Below are 20,668 nucleotides of genomic sequence, written 5' to 3' on the forward strand. Positions count from 1 at the left end.
CACCTTTTTTCTAATTTTTGACCTTGTATATGTAACGTAATTATATGTATTACTCATAATGTTTTGCCTTCCATATGCTGAATGTACACTACATGCTTTATATCACAGGTTAGCCCTCCTACAGAGAAGAGCCAGAAGACGGAAAGCAACCAAACCACAAAATTCCAGCAGCTGCAGCAGATGTTTGCAAACAGAGCATCTGGACAGGTCAGTACGCAAAGCAACCAAACCACAAAATTCCAGCAGCTGCAGCAGATGTTTGCAAACAGAGCATCTGGACAGGTTAGTACCCAGCACCTTTTCGTGGTTTGGAAATTACCTGTAGTGCAATGTTCGTAATATTTCGCTAACAATGAGGCGTATCAGTATGAGATTTTGAGTAGTTTTAGTCGACCATAATATTATTGCACCTGGGAGTGAGACCACTTCATTCGGCTTTTCGTGAGTTTTTATCATGATATTTCACAAGGGCAAGTTGAACCTCTTATAGTACATGCACAACTTTCTCGAAATCATTCACAGTATGACGCACTTTCCTTAGTCAGTACTGTGCTTGTTTACTGCAACGTCACTGTGTGTTCCAATGATGACTATAGGAGGCCAAATGCAATAATATTGTGGTAGGGTAACATAGTACATGTTGTTCTTGTTGTTGCCGTTTCGTCAGTCTGAATACTAGTTTGATGCAGCGTTCTGTTCTGTCCTGTCCTGTTCATGTCCGGATAAGTACTGCACCTGACATCAACTTGAACCTGCTTAGTGAAATCAACCCTTGGTCTCTTCTGCAATTTTTACCCCCCCTCCCACACTTGCCTCCATCACAAAATTTACTAATCCTTGATGCTTCAGGGTTCTGTCTGTTAGCTAATTTCGTCTTTTAGTCATGTTGTGCCATATATTCTTTGTGTCACCAGTATAATTGGGTATGTCTTCATTATTTATGTGATACGCCCATATAGCATTAAACATTTGTTGCACCTTCTAATTGTTCTACCAATAGTTAGTTACAAGGGTGTGCTGAAACATAATGCCTCTGAATTTATGTGAAAACTCTTAAAGCTTTTTAAATCAAACTAACTTTCTTAACATTATACATCTTTACTCTTCATGTTTACATATTTATTTCTCAACGGTCACCCTGGAAATGAACACATTTCTCCCAACGAGAGACCACTGTAGACTATTTGACTGTGTTGTTGGATAATGTAGATTTTATTACACTACCTGACTTAACTAGGGCAAATGTCGAAAAGGATTATGAAATTGCAGCTATATAAATTACTCAGTTCAACCTGGTTATTGCTACAGTTTACCGATCACCGTCCGGGAATTTTGAACTTTTCTTAAACAAAATGGAGTCATTGCTAAATAAAGTAAATAAAATGGATTGTGAATTGATAATCTGTGGTGACTTCAATATTGACTTCCTCACGAATAGTGGAAATAGGGAAACCATTTTGAACCTTGCAACGTCCTACAATTTATAGGCTGAAGTAAAAGCAGCTACCCGAGTATCAGAAACTTGTCAAACAGCTCTTGATCAGTTTCTAGTAAAGAAGAGTTTACACAACACCTCACTAAAAATTTTCAATGCAGGTTTTAGTGATCATCTTGCTCAAATATTAAGCATAAAAGTACAAGGCAGTATTATTAACAGCATGTCTTTTAGAACAGCATATCGAAGCTATAACCAGCATAATGTGAACTACTTCAACAACTTATTACAGAAAGAAAAATGGCTAGGAGTGTACAAAATGAACGATATAAATGAAAAATTCAACACTTTCATTGATACATTAACCCATTTCTTTGAACTTGCATTCCCACTGAAAACATTAACCACACGGGGAAACTCTAGAACAAACAGCTGGATCACAAAGGGAATAAGGGTTTCATGCCAGAAGAAAAGACTACTTCATGAAATATGTAACTCAAAAAATTCCTCACCTGTAGTACGCGCATACTATAAAAAATACACCAAAATATTAAGAAAAGTAATAAAAGCAGCAAAAATAATGCATAATGATGAAATCATTTATAATTCAGCTAATAAATCAAAGGCTATGTATAGTGTTATAAAAAAAAGAATGTGGAGAATACAGACAACCTTGGAAAAATATAACACTATCACATAAAAATCAAAAAGTAACAAACCCCTTAGAAGTAGCCAACACATTCAACAACTTTTTCACAGGTGTTGCTGAAAATATGTTACAATCAAACTTTAAGAGCATCCAGGCAAATGAATATAAAATAAGTGCATGTAGAGGATCAATGTACATCAGTTCTGTTTCACAAGATGAAGTAGCTAAAGCAATAAAAGGACTAAAAAATTCCAAATCGGCAGGTATTGATGGTATACCTGCAACAATGTTAAAGAAGTGCGCATCAAACCTAATTGAAGTACTCACACATTTATGCGACTGCTCACTTCAGGCAGGCACTTTCCCTGATGTGTTAAAAACATCAAAAGTTATTCCTGTATATAAAAAAGGGGATAAAGACAATGTAAATAACTACAGACCCATCACAATTTCCTCCTGCATCTCTAAAGTACTGGAAAAAGTTATGTATGAGAAACTTATGAAATTTATAAATAAAAACAGCATCCTATGTAATGAACAACATGGATTCAGAAATAAGAGGTCAACGACAACTGCTGTCTATGAGTGCATCAATTCCATCCTAAACATGATGGACAAAAAACAGGAAACAATAGGAGTCTTTATTGACTTGTCAAAAGCTTTTGACATGGTGGACCATAAAATTCTGCTATCAAAGCTAGAAAGATGTGGTATTCGAGGTCTGTCCAACAAGTGGATCAGTTCCTTCCTGACAAATCGTATGCAGGCAGTGTGCGTCAAGCACACAAATATTGAACTAAAAACTGTATCTAATCACTTATCTGACTATAAACAAATAAAACGTGGTGTACCCCAAGGATCCGTATTGGGACCCCTTCTGTCTCTTCTGTACATAAATGATCTAAGCTTAAATATTGATGCACACAAATCAATCATATTTGCAGATGACACCACGATTATACTAAAAGGAGATGATGATGAACAGTTACAGCAGACAGTAAACACGGTCACGAAACAACTTAGCAGCTGGGCACAGAGTAATCAGCTTGTAATAAACAGTAAGAAAACTGTTGCTCTAAAATTCCACAATGTTCCTAACAAGGACATGTTCACCCATCAGTCTCTATCAATGACGAACCAGTTGGTAACAGTACTGAAACCAAATTCTTAGGACTTTGGCTGCAGAGTAACATCAGATGGAATAAGCATATTGAATATCTCAATGCAGAACTGAGCAAAACATGTTATCTTCTTTGTTCATTAAAATCATGCTGTAGTGAGAAAACAGTATTGAATGCATATCATGCATACTTTCATTCTCGTCTTAGATATGGGGTCACCTTCTGGGGAAACTCTAAAATAGCTAATAGCACTTTTAAACTACAAAAAAGGGCCATTAGAATCTTGTTTCGGTGCAAGCCTAGAGACTCTTGTAAACCCCTGTTTAAGAAATCTGGTATTCCCCCATTACCGTGTGTATACATTATGGAAACCCTTTTGTTCTTTAAATTAAATGTAATAGGCAAGGACCAGAGACTACATAAAAACTGTGATATACATGAGCACTTTACCAGACAAAACAGAAACTTACATAGACTCAAATCAGCACAGCACTGTGCCAAAAAGGTACTTTTCACATGGGAGTTAAGCTTTATAACAAACTTCCTGAAAACATAAAAGCTATCACTGAGGTCAATACATTTGGAAAATCTCTAAAGTCATATTTACAGCATCACTGCTTTTACTCCATTGAAGAATATTTAAATTTATGAAATGTGTTATATAAATACTTACGTGTAAAGTGTGTTATTGTAAGCTTAAATATGTATGCCTTGAAATTGCTTTCAGCCTGTATATTTATAACTTGACTTGTCCAATGTCTTACGCATAAGCTGCTATGTAGACAACAGGACCAATAAAATACAATCTACAGTCATAACCTCACCTCACTTTGTAGTGCTTCATCACATTGAAGTCTTCAAAGGTGTTTTGGAAACAGATCAATTGGGCTTGTATGAGGGCTGTTCAGAAAAGTAAGGTGATTTTTCAATCCCCCACCCCACGTATCTCGAACATATGTTCACAGTTTCAAGTGTACAGCATACTTAGTTCGTTTTTGACAGATAACAAGATTAGACATAGTTTCGTATGCTCGGCGATGTTCGATTATTATGAAAAATGGAGCAAATAATTTGCATCAAATTTTTGAGGGAAAATGGAATCAAGTGCTCTAAAACACTTGAAATATTGACAGTGGCATATGGCAAGCCTGCTGTAAGGAGGGGAAGAAAAAAAATTGCATGTGGTACAAGCTCCTCCAGTGTCAAGCAGATGCCAATGATGAACCTCGCTCTGGACACCTCAGCACATCAATAGATGATAACGTTGAAGCTGTGAAGAAAATTGTTTTGGGTCAATCCATACCAAGTGGTCCAGAGCACTGGTTGCTTGACCATCTCAGAAAAATTTTATATTTGCTGGGTGGATTCCCCAATGTTTAGTAGTCACAGAAATATTTTTTTAAACAAATTATTGTTTATTATTTTGAAACGGTGGCCGTATTTGTCCCAAGCCGCATCGTTTTTTCGTATTTGCCAGCATTTACATTTTTTACAATTATTCAGTAGTGGCTTGTCCTAAACCTTTCAGATAAAATGCAAATAGTTCAACACACTCTGGGCTACAAATTAACATCACTATCACTTAGCTGAATGTATTCTTTAATGTATTTTTAATAGTTCAAAGGTATCAGCCACAAATTAAAAAAACTCAATTTTTGAACACTACTTTTCCAAAGAAAGACTAATTTCTCTGCTTTAATATTTTTTCTGCTATTACACTGTATAGTATAGTTACTTTTTATAGAGTATCAATGGTGAGCAGCTTACACTTTAAAAAATACACTATTTTAAAAAATGGCATTTTTTAGTTTTTTCCATTTTGTGGCATGCAATATCTTTGTTGGGGGACCAAATAAAAATCTGAAAATTTCACAGTTAATAGACCTTTATATCAGACTTGAGAATAAATTTCAACTTTGAGATTCAATTGGAAAAAAATTACAAACATCTGTCAAAAATACACTTTTTAACATCTGCTATATCTGGTAGGCCAATCAAATAAAGTATACCAATTGCATAATGTAACACACCACATTACACTAGCTAATGATTATTTGTCAAAACAATGCTATGGTAATTGTTTCAGCAGGCTAACAATTGCATCGGCAAGCCTATACAAGTGTGTGTGTGTGTGTGTGTGTGTGTGTGTGTGTGTGTGTGTGTTGTCTTCCCCCTTACACCAACAATTGTCCACTCACACTTATTTAGTTAGAAGTTCTTGAAGTGTGCAGTTGAAAAATAGTGTCTCAGTGTTCTGTTGGTGTTATTATTAATGAAGCACGTCATAAAAGTGTATATGGACTGTATCTTAAAGACATTACTTTAATCGAAGATTACAGTGAAGAAGAAAAAGTGTTGTTTTACTTACAACTCGGCCCAGAGGTCAAATCAACATGCAAGTAGCATGAAATGAAATACTTAAAAAAATTTCATCACATTTTTGGTCAGTCTTGCATGGACCCTTTTGAGAAACATAAGAAACCTATAAAACCTATAACAAAAGGTCTGCGAGAAATAACATTTGATCGTTATTCTAAAAATAAAAGCCCTTTTGTCAGTCTCATACCAGGAAAATCATTGTGTCCAACATGTTATTCTAAGGTATTTATAACTCACAAGAGAAAGGATAGTGAAACCTCAGATACAGAATTTTGTGACTTATTAGCAACCATTAAAAAAGTAGATACAGCTTGTGAAATCCTGGGTATATCGCCTGCTAGTAAAATTAGAAAACTAAGTCAAGATAAAAGACCAAATGCCTTGAATACAGAAATTGAGAAAGTGGCAGCTGCAGTCGAAAAGAATTTGGAAATTTCATTAAAACTAAAAACTAAACGCAGTACTTTAAACAAAGAGGATAAAATTAAGATTATCAGTTTACTGCTGAATTCTTGGTGTAAAGCAAAAGTTAGCGATGAATTTAGTGTGTGAGAACATGTTTTTAAGTTAACAAGGCAGTTTGTAAAAGCACAGGGAATTTTACCAGCATTACAAAAGAAAAGTGCATCTAATTTGGTAGATGAAAACACAATCAATAAAGTTATTAAGTATTATGATGATGACAATAACAGCCGTTTGATGTCTTGCAAAAAAGACTGTGTTTCTGTGAAAGAAAATGGTTCGAAGATTCAAGGACAAGAAAGGTTACTTTGTGTGATTTAAATGAACTATTCACTGAATTTAAAAAAGATAATCCTGACATTAAAATTGGAAGATTAAAGTTTTAAGAGTTGATACTAAGATGGTGTATTGTTGCAGGGGCATCTGGCACCCGTAATGTTTGTGTTTGTTTGTATCATCAAAACGTAAAGTTGATGATAGATGGGGCCAATCTTAGAGTTGACTGTAAAGACCAATATTGACAGTTACGATTGTATGATCAAGGGAGAATGTGAAGATTGTCCAGGCAAGCATTACTTGACATGTTTGAAGAATCCGAAGAAGACGATTTGATGCCTCACAATATAAAATACAAACAGTGGGTGACACAAGACAGAACTGAAATGGTGACAGTCATAAAATCACGAGAAGAATTTTTTGAAGTGTTGGTGGCTAACCTTGAAAATCTGAAAATGCATTATTTTATTGCGGACCAATGACAATCATATCGTAACACCTCAAGAAATGTTTGAATTCTGTAAAAAACACATCAAAGGAATTACCTATGTTTTTGTACAATGTGAGGAAATACAAGAAGTCTATGACAGTGTCTTGAAGGAAAGGTACAACACTTGTCAGAAGAGTAAAGGCACTCGATCTTTTCATTGTTTTGTACCCCACTCACACAACTTACTGAAGTGTAAGATCACATCAACTTCGCCTGATAGTGAACTTAATCATTGTGGAAAACATGTACAACTGGTTCTTCAAAATAAAGACATAGTGGCTTGTGTTTACGATGAACAGTGGTGGATTGGCAAAGTTGATAATATTGATTGTCAAAACCAAGATGTACATGTTGTATTTTATCACCCTACAGGACCAAGGACATCTTTTAAAAAAAATTGAGAAGAATCAAGTTTGAATGCCACTTACGCATGTACTAAGGAAGCTGTCTCCCATGGAATTTAAAATTGTGACTGGGTGAACTTATAATCTAACACCCAAACTGATTGAACCAATTTCTCAAATGTACAATGATCGATGTACTAAAAACAAACAACAAGAGAACAGTGTAATGTAATTAGTAGGCTTATTTTTTTAAAAAAAGTAAGTTATCATAGATATGATTAAATTATATACAGTAACTGATATATTTTATTCCATAAGCCTAGATATCGCAGATGTTAAAAATCGTATTTTTTACTTGTGTTTGAGATTCAGTTGGAATTTAAGGAAAAAAAATTACAAAGTTGAAATGTATACTGATGTTTGATATCATAAAGGTGAAATTTTCAGATTTTTGTTTGGTCCCCCAACAAAGATATTGCAGGCCACAAAATTAAAAAATTCCATTTTTTAAAATAATGTATTTTTTAAGTGCAAACTGCTCACCATTGATACTCTATAAAAAGTAACTATACTATACAGTGTAATAGCAGAAAAAATATTAAAGCTGAGAAATTAATCTCTCTTTGGAAAACTTCTGTTCAAAAATTGAGTTTTTTTTAAATTTGTGGCTGATAACTTTGAACTATTAAAAATATATTAAAGAATACATTCATCTAAGTGATAATGATGTCAATTTATAGCCCAGTGTGTGTTGAACTAAATGCATTTTATCTGAAAGGCTTAGGACAATCCACTACTGAATAACTGTAAAAAATGTAGATGCTTGCAAATAAGAAAAAACGCATGCGGCCTGGGACAAATGCGGCCGCAATTTCAAAATAATAAACAATAAAATCTTTTTTTAAAAATATTTTGTAACTACTAAACATTGGGGAATTCATCCAGCAAATACAAATTCTTTCTGAGATGAGATGGTCAAGTAACCAATTATTTTTTTTCTTGGATTGACCCTTTTGGAAAATTGTCAAACTACCATAAGAGAAGTTGCTGAGGATGTTGGCATATTGGTGAGCTCAATTTTTTCAGATGATTTGGGCACGAGACGTGTGTCAGTGAAGTTTGTTTGAAAACTTCTCAATTTTGATCAGAAGATTCGTCGCATGAGCATCGCATAGGAGCTCTTGAATGACGTCAGTGATGATCTTGATTGGCTGAAAATGGTCGTAACTGGTGACAAAACATGGGTTTATGGTTGTGATGTTGAATCCGAACCCCTATTGTCCCAATGGAAGCATCCCAGAGAGCCAAGACCGAAAAAAGCATGCCAAGTTCGGTCAAATGTCAAAGTTTTGTTCACTGTTTCTCCTCCGCTTCCAATTACCCTGTCGTAATGGATCATGAATTTTTGCCTCAAGGTCGTATGGTCAATAAGGAGTATTACCTTGACATTATGCGCTGTTAGCGAGGAGCAGTTAGCAGAAAATGTCCAGAATTGTGGAAAAACAATCCATTGCTTTTGCATCACAACAATTGAGGAAATAAAAACTGTCACACTGGAAGTACTGAAGGCTATACCAAAAAGTGGTTGTGAGGAGTGTTTGAAGGGGACAACACGAATATTGTTGGGTAAATAAATATTTTTTCACAAAAAATATAAAGTCACTTTACTTTTTGAACACACCTCGTATGGATGATGATTGGTGATAGTGAACCTGAAGTGTTGGATTGTTGCAGATGTCACAGTACTCCTATGTGGTCTGGCATTGTCTAGCTGAAAGAGAGGGTGCTCCTTGTGTGGACAAACACTTTTGAATTCGAAACTCAATTGTGGCATGTTGTTTCTCACACACTGCCATTATTATGTTACATACCATCATGTTACATGCTACAATTCGGAACTCTCTAGTGGCTTTAAGAGTTTTCACATTAAAACTTTGGAGCCCTTGCTTTTCAGCACACTCATAGTTTAATGTTACATGGACCATTTGCATGATAATTCAAAATGATACAAAATGATTCATTTTACATTCACATCCCAAATTAATTTTTAAATATGGCCCCAGACTGAACAGTTATAACTTTTTAAAATATGTACAGATTTGAGTAAGTAATTCCTACCTGCCATGTTTTATACATTACCCTATTAAAAATTCTTGTACAGAATAGGAGGAGTTGTAAAGGAGAAACTTTTCCATTTGTTTTCAAATTTTACTTTTCTGTCTGTCAGACAATGTATATCACTTGCTAAATGATCAAATATGTTAGTTGCAGCATTGTGCAGTCCTTTTTGTGCTAAGTAATAAATGTCATTTTTTCTTCTGGTATTGTAATTATCTACTTCATTGTTCAATTTCCACTGCAGTGGGTAATTTACAGAAAACTGTGAAGCTGTAATCAAAATCCCAAACTCCTTAAACAGATTTATAGGAAATGATTGTTGGCAAGTGCCACATATTATTCCTACAGCACGTTTTTGAGCTTACCCCAGAATAATATTCCAGAGCAGATTATGAAGTGCAGGCTTTGGTTCACCTTCTCCACAACATTTTCTATGTGATGATTCGAATTTTTGTTGTTTGTAACTCTTCTCCATAGGTATTCAGTTGAAATTACAACCTATAAATCTGAGGTATTTACGGTGCAACCAAAATTTAAGGATTTTTGGTACTCGCGTGGAGGATCTCACGATTAGTGTTTTTTTAGGGTCCAATTGCCACTTTTTGCTCTATGCAGATGTCTCGTCTAAGTCATTTTGCAGTTCGTTTTGAGCTTCTGATTACTACATTAGACGTTAGACAGAATTGTCTCCAAACAATCAGAGGGGGGGGTGCTCTGATTGTCTCAGAAATCACTTGTTTAGATTAAGAACATCAAAGGGTCTATAACGCTTCCTTAGAGAACCCAGATATCACTTATGTTTCACTTGGTAACATCCTGCCAGTTACTAAAAACTGTGAACATTCAAACAGGAAATCATGAATAGCATCACGCAACTGAGATGATGATACACAGACATGAAATTTTACATTCAATAAGTGTAAAAATGTGGTATCAGTATGAGATTCCGTATCAGTAACACTCATTACTTTGTGTGAATAAAGAGGTAGTTGTGTTTTGCAAAAATGATAATTCAAAATCCTCCTGCGCATCTGCAAAACTGTGCTCAAAAGCCAATGGACAATGCCTCACTAAGGCTGAGGTACACTGTAGCTGAGTAGTGTAAATGACAGTACACACTTTGCAATAAAATTATTTATTAACATGACTAAACTACAAACAGCTTCTGAGAATGAATGCCCACGCAACTTGATAACAGAAATGCCAATCCTTGACAGTGCCTATCAGGTGCACACTAGAAGTGTAGAGATGTGCATGGAGCAGGAAGGATAAGTAATGGCACAGTTCCACGAGGCTGGGAGCTCACAAGCATTCCACTGACGAGCAGCAAAGTGTTGTTACAACACTGTCGCACAAGGTAATGAGATGGAAATGGAGTGTCATGTGGGGTTCACAGTGTAGGTAAGATGGTTCCTCAATAGGCAGCAGTTGATGTCGGTCCATATCAGAGTCTCGTAGCTGCTGGCTGTCGGTCAGTTGGAGCCCGGAGCTGAACTGGCCATCAAAGGTTGGAGTGCCTAGTGCGCCAACCTAAGTAGGCATCTGTGGAAAAGAATTTGCGCAGTTTCGTCTGGAGTCGTGACTATGTGGACATGAGTAGATGCCTTCAACTGTTGCACTGTGTACCACGACTTGCTTGCTACGTAGTTGCGTGGTTTGCACCTGTGGACACGTGGCAGCTGCCGGAGGCTCGACGGTACGCAGTTCAGAAGATGAGTTCCCTAGCAGTGGGATAAACTTTTTGGGACCATTTATATGGTGACGTTGGTTAAAGTCCCAGTTAGTACAGTCTGCAGCCATTCACCCTAATGGGCCTTTGTTTATGGATAATCAATGGAAAAAAAATTGGAATTTCACGTGATGCTGCACTGCTTTAAAAAGTAATGATCAACACTCTTGATTACATAGTGTAATGATGATGATTATTATTATTATTATTATTATTATTATTATTATTATTATCATCATTATTAGCAAATGTCCCCATTGGAGAACAATAAGCAAGTGATTTTCAATCTTTCTTAGGGTTCGTATTATTTCCACAGCATTTCTGTATTTTCTCCCTGAAGGCCTTTCTTCAGTCCACTTTGGTCAGTATGGTTTTGGTTCCATCTCTGGAATAAACTTCCAATTACCAGTTTTGCGTCTGAATGTATCCCTCTCTGATGTGTTTGTTATGTCAATTTTTGCTTTTGTCAAATCCTCCTTAACTTCAGTTACCCAAGATATTGATGCTTTAAGGGATGTCACGTAGTGCAATAGACGTTTAGTTAGTCTGTTACCAGGTAATCTGTCTAGGTGTCCATAGAACTTCATCTCTTTCTGACGTCAATTTCAATCTTTGATACTTTTTCTGTTGTCTCGATGGTTTGCAGTCTGTATCAATCTTGTATGTATTGTGGTCCTAGAATTTTTGTAATAATCTTTCTATTTTCTTAATTTCTTGTAAATCTAGTTTTCAATTAAGTGAAAGTATGTCACTTGCATGTGTGACTGTCGTCTTGATTACTGTGTTGTTGTCTGATTTTAAGGCCTGTTGACAGGAATTTTTTGTTATACAAATTTGAAACAAGTCCTGACGCTTTCTTAATTTTCTGCAATCTGTTTGTGTGTGCGATTTGTTAAAGTCCTGTTGGTTCAATAATTTCCCTGAAGTATTTAAAATGTTGGACTCTCTTGATTTCACCATAATTTGTTTTAAGTTTCGGAGTTTGGAACGCATGAATTCAGTCTTCTCAAAGGAGATTTGCAGGCTAACCGTCCCTGCACGTTCTTTTTTTCTTCACAGTAATTTTGAATCACAGTCATCTGCAAATGCTAAGTATGTAATGTTTAATTTTCCTTGACCTCTTCCTAGTTCGATTGGTTTCCAAAAGTTTTGTTTTCTTAGTTCAATTTCCCATTCTTTCATTACTTTGTCTAAAACTACGTTGAACAATAGTGGCAAGATCCCATCTCCTTGTCTTACTCTTGTTTTAGCTAAGACTGGTCCCGAAATTTCATCTATGAATTTAATTTTTTATTTGAGTTCTGACTTTGTTCGTTCAGTTTTTGAGTTTTGGTGTCTAGTTTGCGTTCTTCTAGAATATTGCATAGAGATTGTCTGTCTATAGAATTGTGTGCTTTTTTAAAATCAACAAATGTACAGACTATTGGTTTTGACTTGATTGCTTTAATTTTTAAAATAGTTTTAAGATTAAAGATCTGTTCCGAGCATGATTTATTAGGTCCAAAGCTTGCTTGGTAATAGGAAATTGTATGTTGTAGCTGTTCTTATGCTCTCTTTAGAAGACACGCAGATAAAATTTTATAAGTGACTGGCAAAGGTGAAATGCCTCTGTAATTGTTTACATCTGATCTCTCTTACTTTTTGTGCAATGGGCAGATTAGTGCACATTTCCAATCCTCTACAATTTTTTGGCTGCAAAATTTCTTAAGGAATTTGGACCAAGGTTCTTCAGTAGCTCAGCTAAAATTCCATCTTCTCTTGATGACTTATTAGTTTTGAGCTATTTAATGTGACTACTCTTTTTTTTTTTTTTTTTTTTTTTACCTGGTTATGAGAAATATTTGGCTGATTCTTGACAATTTTCTTTGTTTGTACCAATTCTCCATTATCATCCTGTATTATCCTCCATGTTATTGCAATTTTTATTTCTGTTCTGCATTTGATTGACTGTCATTTTACTTCGTACCCTTTCTTTTAATTTAGATTTTCACTTGCATTATTTTGTACACAGAGCAACAAGAATTTGTTTCAAATGTTTTTATGACAATTACCATCCAAAAAAATGTACATCTCATAAGGAAAAAATATATTTTGACATCTCTGTAAAGTCAATATAAATATATTATTATGTCTTTTGTTTTTTAAGTGATAGATTGTCAATGTAAATATTATGGTAGATAAACAAAAATAATTAAATTCACATACACAGATTTAAAGTGGAATAAGAACGATAGGAAGAAAAAATGAGAGTAATTGAAAAAGTTAATACGGTGATTAACATGATGGAACAGAGGAAAAGATATAAGAAAATTGCATTTAAACCAAGTAATTGTATAAAAATAATTATCAAACTCATTCCAATCAAGATTTAACAATCAAACATTTCAAAGCACCTGATGAGATTTGAACCCACGACCTCATGTGAGACCTGTATAATAATGATTATACTTCACAATCAATCTGTATAAAATTTCTTTGTTAAGTTGTATATCATCACACAAAATACCAAAATTTCTTATTGTCAATTACTCTCAAACAAGGGCCCATCTGGATGAATGGCTGCGGAATACCTTAGACCTTAACCTACATCACTGTTTGGATGGTTTCAAAAGTTTATACCACCCCTGGGTATTCACCCTTGTCAGTGACTCTTCCATTAGCAAACATCCTCCAAAGTTGTGCAGGGACTGTATTTGGTCAATGAAGCATATAGGTCAAGTGTGGTGACTGAACGTACAGGGGCGCAGCCCTGCCTATACCACATAGACAGTAACAATAGGCAGATCGACAAATGTGTCTGTCGTGTCTGTGGAGCTGTACTGCCCTGTCGAGTTCAGTTGGGCACCGGAGGTGTGGGCTACATAGTGCACCTGTGACTGTGACAGTCATGATGTAGGTGCCGTCCTTCATCAGTCGCCAGTGGTGCTGGCCTAACTGTTTCGACCACCTCACTGTTGGATTCCAACTATGGATCCTGTGTCTCTGCTCTCACCTTTCCATCCAAGCACAGCCTAACCTGCTGTCCCTCCCTCTGCCTCTTCTTTCCCCACCACCCATCTCAGCTGAGATAACTACTTACAGCACAGCATTCGGTGCCTCGGTAGACACGAGGAGAGGTTGCCAGGGTTGATTGGTTTTCTTAAACTGTGCATATGGTGATGAAGTTTAGGATCCCACATATAACGCACTGCAGCTACTCATGCTGGCAGCCCCCCCCCCCCCCCCCCCCATTTGCAAGTAGTCAACAAGAAGAAATTGTGTAATTTTGGGTGATCCTCTAGTGCTTCAAAAGTAGTAGCAGTAAGCAGAATGGCAACATAGCGTAACAGTTAAAGTGCGTTAACTACATGTGGAAGATTGTGCGTTAAAATCCACTCAGGTGCTTTGAGATTTTTTTATTTTTTAATCTTAATTGAAATGATTTTGATTATTATTTCTATTTAGTTAATTGGTTTAAATGTATTCTTTTATTATTTCTAAACCTATGTCATGCTATTTTAATCAACATTTTAACTTTATGATTTGCTGTCAAACTTTCTACCTTTCATGTTTTTCCATTTGGAAACAGTGCACCTATGAATTTAATTTTTTTTAAATTTAACTATCATAATTTTCAATGTTTAAAGACTATCAATTAAAAACAAAAGATTAAATTTATGTTGACTGTGCAGTGATGTAAAAATTGAATTTTGCATTGCAAGATGTAAATTTTTCTGGATTGTAATCATAACACAAAGATTTAAAACATAAATTCTTGTTGAACAATGGTCTGAATAATGCAGATGAAGATTTAAGTGAAGGCAGGGTTATGACTAAAAAGGAAGCCAAGAGAAATGGAAAAACAGAAATAATGAAAGTAGTGGACAAAATTATAAACTGGCGAAACAAAAGAAATCAAATCAAAGAAAATAAATAATACTAATTACAATCATATGAACAAAATTCTAGATTAAATGAAGACACCATGAGAGAAAATAAAAAAGATAATGCCATGATTAAAGTGAGAATGAGGATTAGAAATAAAGTATTTGCAAGTAAACCATTTGAGTAAAAAGCAAAATCAAAATAATTTTGCAGGGATTAAAAAATAAAATATTTCAAAGCACCAGAAAAGAATTGAAATCGACAACCATCTTCATATGAGGAATTCACCTTAGCCATTACACTACACCACTAATCTGCTTACTGTAAATATTTTTAAATCTCTGTAGCACAATGCATAATAAGTCTCCCCCCCCCCCCCCCCTCTCTTTTGATTACTTGCAAATTAGGGTCCAACGGGAGGAATGGTTGAAGGTGTGATACCTGGGAACCTAACATACACAACTATACAGAGGGTTTCAAAAGTTAATCCTGCCCCTGGGAATTCTTGCCTATGCTATTTATCAAACACATTTAATTCTGTTCTAGGTTACAGTTGAGCAAATACCTTCAGAAAAATAATATCTAACACTTGAAGTTGCATGAAATGTTAACAAATTTCTCTATTGCCAGTCTGCGTTCTTCTTATTTTTTTATTTCTCATTTTCTAATCCATTTAATTAACACTTCTGTTTAAGTTTCATTGAATTTTCAAGCCTTGTACCATACAGAATATGGCTAATTGCATAACATTTGAATTTTATATTATTTTGACATACCTTGATTTGGGTGAATGGAATTCGTTTTTGACATTGTGTATGTTTTTCAGCCAAATAACAACTTGTTGAATGAAGAATACAAGCGATCGTCGGAGGAGAGGGATGAAGTCATCGCTTTGGATGGAAGTCCAAAGTCTCAAAACCAGGTACTAATTTTGCTGTTACTGTTTAGAATTCATTTATACACATTTGCAATACTTCATCAGATCCTGGCTACTAAACTAGTATATGCTCTAATTGGTGGTACTCTCCTATTATTTTATTTTATCTGTAAAGCAGGATCTACACTTTACACCAGCAGTGTAATGTAACAGCTATTGAAGATTAATTTGATGTTCTTGAACACACATGCTATGAACACCCCCCCCCCCCCCCCAAACACACACACACACACACACACACACACACACACACACACACACACAATTTTTTCACGGCTCTATTTCTTTTTATTTATCACATCACATTAATTTTATTATTTACTGAAAATCAGGTTTATGTGTGGGTCTGTGCTGCACTTTTCTTAATGGTGTTCATTATTTCCAAGTGGATCTATCCTGATGGAAATGTGTTGTAGATGGTTTTTCACAATCAGTTTTGACCAACCGCCTTGCTATCTGATGGTATGAAATGCTCTTGATACCTTTTCACGAAATCTGATGAAGCATAAACCATGTGAAACACATTATTTGTAAATGACTTTTGTCATCCTTTCATAATGTCGTCATTATTCCATGCTGACTTTTCCGTTGTTCAGTAAACATAATTTTAATATATTTTGGGAACTTTGGTATAGCACATGGTAGAATACTAAACACCTTGCAGAGATTTCTTCGTAGATCTAACAACTTATTTTTATTGGCCATCACTGGTAACCCACCCTGTGCTGCATGCTCTTATTATTGCAATAAGACATCTGTTACAAATTTTTGCTTACTGCAGTTGCAGCGGGCTTACTCTCGGCAGTGCGAAGAGCTCAAACTTCTCAAGAAGCAGCTGGCAAACCGTGAGAGGCGTGTCTCAGAGCTGGAAGAGGAAGTGCAGCGGCTGCGCAAGGCGCTCGGCAAGTAGACGTGCAGCGAGGAGCTGTGGATTGGAAGCTTTCGATGTTACCAGGGGGGGTCCTGGCAATCCCCTGCTTAATGTTTTTAAGCTGTTTTAACACTATTTACATTTTATGACCTAGCTTTGACTAGGTGAAGAGGCAATGGACTGCATTAGCTTATCGACGTTCCTGTCACTATTACACGGGCTGTTTTGTAAGTGCTGGAGATCAGTGACAAATGTTGGGCACTTAAACAGAGCTACATTCTGCTTCTCACACGTTTTGGAGGAAGCTAGCAGAACATTGCCAGCAAAGCCATATTCTCGGTGCACGTGCGCACACATTCAATCAGTTCGAGAGTAGTGTAATGTTAGTGTTTCGGCGATATTCCTTGCTGTGTTGCTTTGCTGTAACAAAGTTTCTTATTATATGCAAGTAACTGTTCTAGTATTACATTTTTGATAACAGTGAATTGAAAGAAGTTAGTCACATCATTTATGTTAATTTCTAACTCAGTACACATGGAGTAAATTAAAAATACTGTTTAAATGTCTGTATGAATCATATGAAACATTTTTTTGTAATTTGTTTTTGTTATTCATGTCTTGACATGTGGTGTCCTTTTCGTACAGCGCCAGAAGTTCTGGAAGACTTTCTTGCCCCCTTGTAATGAAAAGTTGCTTTGTAATAGTCTACCAAAATAGGAATAACCAGTAAAAATGTTTGTAGGTTACATGTATGATGTGTAATATTATTGGGATTTATTTCATTTGTAACTAACAGTATATGCCTCGTACTAAATTCATACCATTACTACCTGATGTACTTAAATAAATTTGTACACAAGATACCTAAAAGGAAAAGGAAACAGCTGTGTTGGAATAAAAAGTGTTGAAACTTGAAAGATATTAAGGAGAGGTACAGAAAAAAATAGCTCTGTTACTCTTAAGTTTTTGTTCATGTATTTAAACTCGAATTGGTTTTTTCAGTACTTTTGTTATAAAGAACAATTTAAAAAATCCACTTTAAGAATTAATTCTACAGCTGTCATAAATTGAATTGTACAAGAACACTATTAACCAAAAAACTTAAAATTGTGTAAATGTGGATTTTATTCTTCCTGACAATAGCTTCAGCTATTTTCATATCTCCCAATGTTAATATTCTTAATCATAAAAATTATTTAACTGTGCAGTATGTTGGCAAGAAATTTGTGTGAAACTGCTTGGAAGGAAATCTTTATCATTTGGCATTTTAGCTCAGGCTGACAACCTTAAAACGTAGCATTTTTCCTACCGAAATAAATGATACAGCCATGAGGTAGGAAAAGTATAACTACTGAAATTCCCAAATTATTCTTGTGCATTGTTGTGTAAAATAATTAGTTATTGTATTTCATTGGGTGCATTTAAATTGCACGCAGGTGCTTGATTTATTTGCAGTGTTAAATTACCTTTTTCTGCATAATTGTGTGTTTAAATGAATTTGTGGCAACCTGTTTTATACTTGATAAATTCACACATGTATATCTGTCTGATTAAAAACTGAACCGAATTTGCTTCAGGTATCTGGGTTATTCCCAGTATAGCACACAGTTTCAGCTTGTCTCTTTTCTTCTGCCATTTATTTTGCTGAGAGTGTTGTTTTGCTAATGGGGTGTGTCTGTAGTACTTGTAAAATCTTGCTCTGCTGATTTTATTTGCCATATCCGTATTGCACATCTGCAGAGTGGAGACAAGTAACAAAATATGAGATTAAAAATATATTATCGTATTGTAGAATGTAATTAGTGTAACTTTGCAGCTGGTAAATAGCTGCTATTGTTCTTTTGGAAAATCTTAATGAAACTAACGTACCATTAATATAAATATTGGTTACATTTTGTAAGTATATATTTGATACTAGTTTCATTTAAGAAACAGAATAGCTTAGATCAGAGGTTTAAAGAGTAAAGGAAATTGGGAAGTATTGCTTGAAGTTGGTTTTAAATAAGTAAGTGATGTTTGCAAAAAAGATTCTGAGAAAGCTAATAGAGGCTGTTCAGTTACCAAAGATTGAAAACTGTCTTTCATAAATAAGGCACAACTTTGTGGTTCTCAAGCTATTTGTGGGTGATACAGACGGGAAGTTTCACGGAAATTTGATTGCATTTGGTAGGCTTCATGTTCAGTTTTTGAATACGTCATAGAGCAGGTTTTCCTTCTAAACATTAGGCCTGGTATTGAATAACAGGTGTTGTAGAATACCACAGGTCTCTGAAATTGTGATTAAGCAGACATTTGTATAACGATCCCTTTGGGGGGAGAAGAAGGGGGGAAACTTCAGCATTACACATTATAACAAAGCTCTTTGCAGAATGTGGGAAATATTTCATTTTTGCGTCTGTCAGGTTTTTCTTTCCTTTCTTGATTGATTCTCGAACAGAATGTGTTGAGACAATGTAAGTTAAAAAGCTCATAAAGTAAAATTATACTGCCTCCACTACTTCAGTTCTGTACCTGTAACAAATCTATGTTCATGGATGTGGGGACCATTTTGTTGTTGATTTTTTGGACTCGGGAAGGTGACACACTATGAGTACCCAGCAGAAGTGATAGATTATCTCATGTACTGCAATATTCTTGGCACTAATTGTTCCTTGAATAAATTCAGGCTGACATATTCTTCTGTCAGAACTCTCCATACAATCTCAGGGGATGTATCTTCTACAAAAGCTGTTATTCATAAGAGTGTACTGGTCACAGATAGTCATCCAATTTTCTGTGGTTCCAGTTTATAATGAGACTTAGCATGCATTCCATGCCATGACACGTGTAGTTTAGACACTTTTAATGTTTGAAGCTTAATGTTGTCAAAAAAATTTGCAGGCTTGCTACAGTATACAAAGGGGTCAAATAATTTGAAATATTTAACTCTTATATGGAGATATAGAGGCAACTTGTTCTTTTTCACTTTTAAATAGCGCAACTCTTCAAAGATAAAAATGATTATATATTGCAGAGTGGTGCCAAGTGTGGTCCTACCTGTGGCAGGAAGTTAGCTGGACCGCATGTCAAAATATAGTTGCATTAAAACGTGTTTTTGCATTGTTGTTGCCGGCCGCTGCGGCAGAGCGATTCTAGGCGCTTCAGTCCGGAACCACGTGACTGCTACAGTCGCAGGTTCAAATCCTGTCTCGGGCATACATGTGTGTGATGTCCTGCACTGTTGTTTGGTAGTTTAAGCATAGAAATATACAACAGAAAATGTGACTGCAAGCTGTTAATTTAAAATGTAAGAGATCAGTGCTAACAGTAAAAATGATGATATAAACATCTAAGGGGTTAAGATATCAAAAATGTTAAGAGTAATTTCTGTTGGGTCTTATCCTGTACATTCAATACACAGTTACATGAAAAATTTAGTTGCCAGATCAGCTTTATTAATATCCTTTCTTTAAAAAAGAAAGTTTAGATTTCTGCTGTAGGCAAGTTGATTGAAAAGCAGTCAAACATATTATTGAAGTGTGTCAAAAGTCTTGTTACACACAGTCAGACATAAACTAAATTAGCATGGGGCACAGTGCATACAAGTAGTCATTATTTGTGGCTGAGCAAGTGGAATGTAGTTCCAGGATCACTGATCATGATATTGCACTGGAAACATGAGAAGCAGAAACCACTTTTGTATTCAGTGATCATTTGAAGAATTCATGACACTGCTCTACTTGGAACAATAGCAATGTATACCTCGTTTCTACCTGGATTACAGTTTGCTTGTCATATAACAGCTGTCAATGTTCCTCAGTGAAACTCCTCCCCAAAAAAAGGTGGGAAATTTATGAACTGAAAAGAGAAGGGTACAGTTGCAGTGCAATTTGGGAACTTCACCAACCAAATGTTGTCCCTCAAATTGCTCAGTTAGTTAACCATATATGAAATTAGTTTGCAGCTTGTTTTTGGGTACCCACCCGTAAGACTTTTGGCTGTCATCTGTTTAAG

General features: G+C 35.5%; 1 protein-coding gene across 4 annotated transcripts in view; it reads left to right on the forward strand.

Moving 5' to 3' along the window:
- LOC126215344 (coronin-2B-like) overlaps nt 1–20,353 on the forward strand; it is a 123,951-nt gene extending 103,598 nt beyond the window's left edge. For 3 of the 4 annotated variants that reach the window (XM_049942027.1, XM_049942026.1, XM_049942028.1), the window contains exons 12-14: nt 109–282; nt 15,694–15,789; nt 16,586–20,353. In XM_049942027.1, the coding sequence (XP_049797984.1) occupies nt 109–282; nt 15,694–15,789; nt 16,586–16,714 (399 nt within the window). In that variant the 3' untranslated portion in view covers nt 16,715–20,353. The remainder of the gene's footprint in view (nt 1–108; nt 283–15,693; nt 15,790–16,585) is intronic. The other variant, XM_049942029.1, reaches the window with a different exon arrangement.
- Nucleotides 20,354–20,668: the final 315 nt, after the last annotated feature.

This window comes from Schistocerca nitens, chromosome 12 (genome assembly GCF_023898315.1).
Source record: "Schistocerca nitens isolate TAMUIC-IGC-003100 chromosome 12, iqSchNite1.1, whole genome shotgun sequence".
In the NCBI taxonomy this organism is placed as follows: domain Eukaryota; kingdom Metazoa; phylum Arthropoda; class Insecta; order Orthoptera; family Acrididae; genus Schistocerca; species Schistocerca nitens.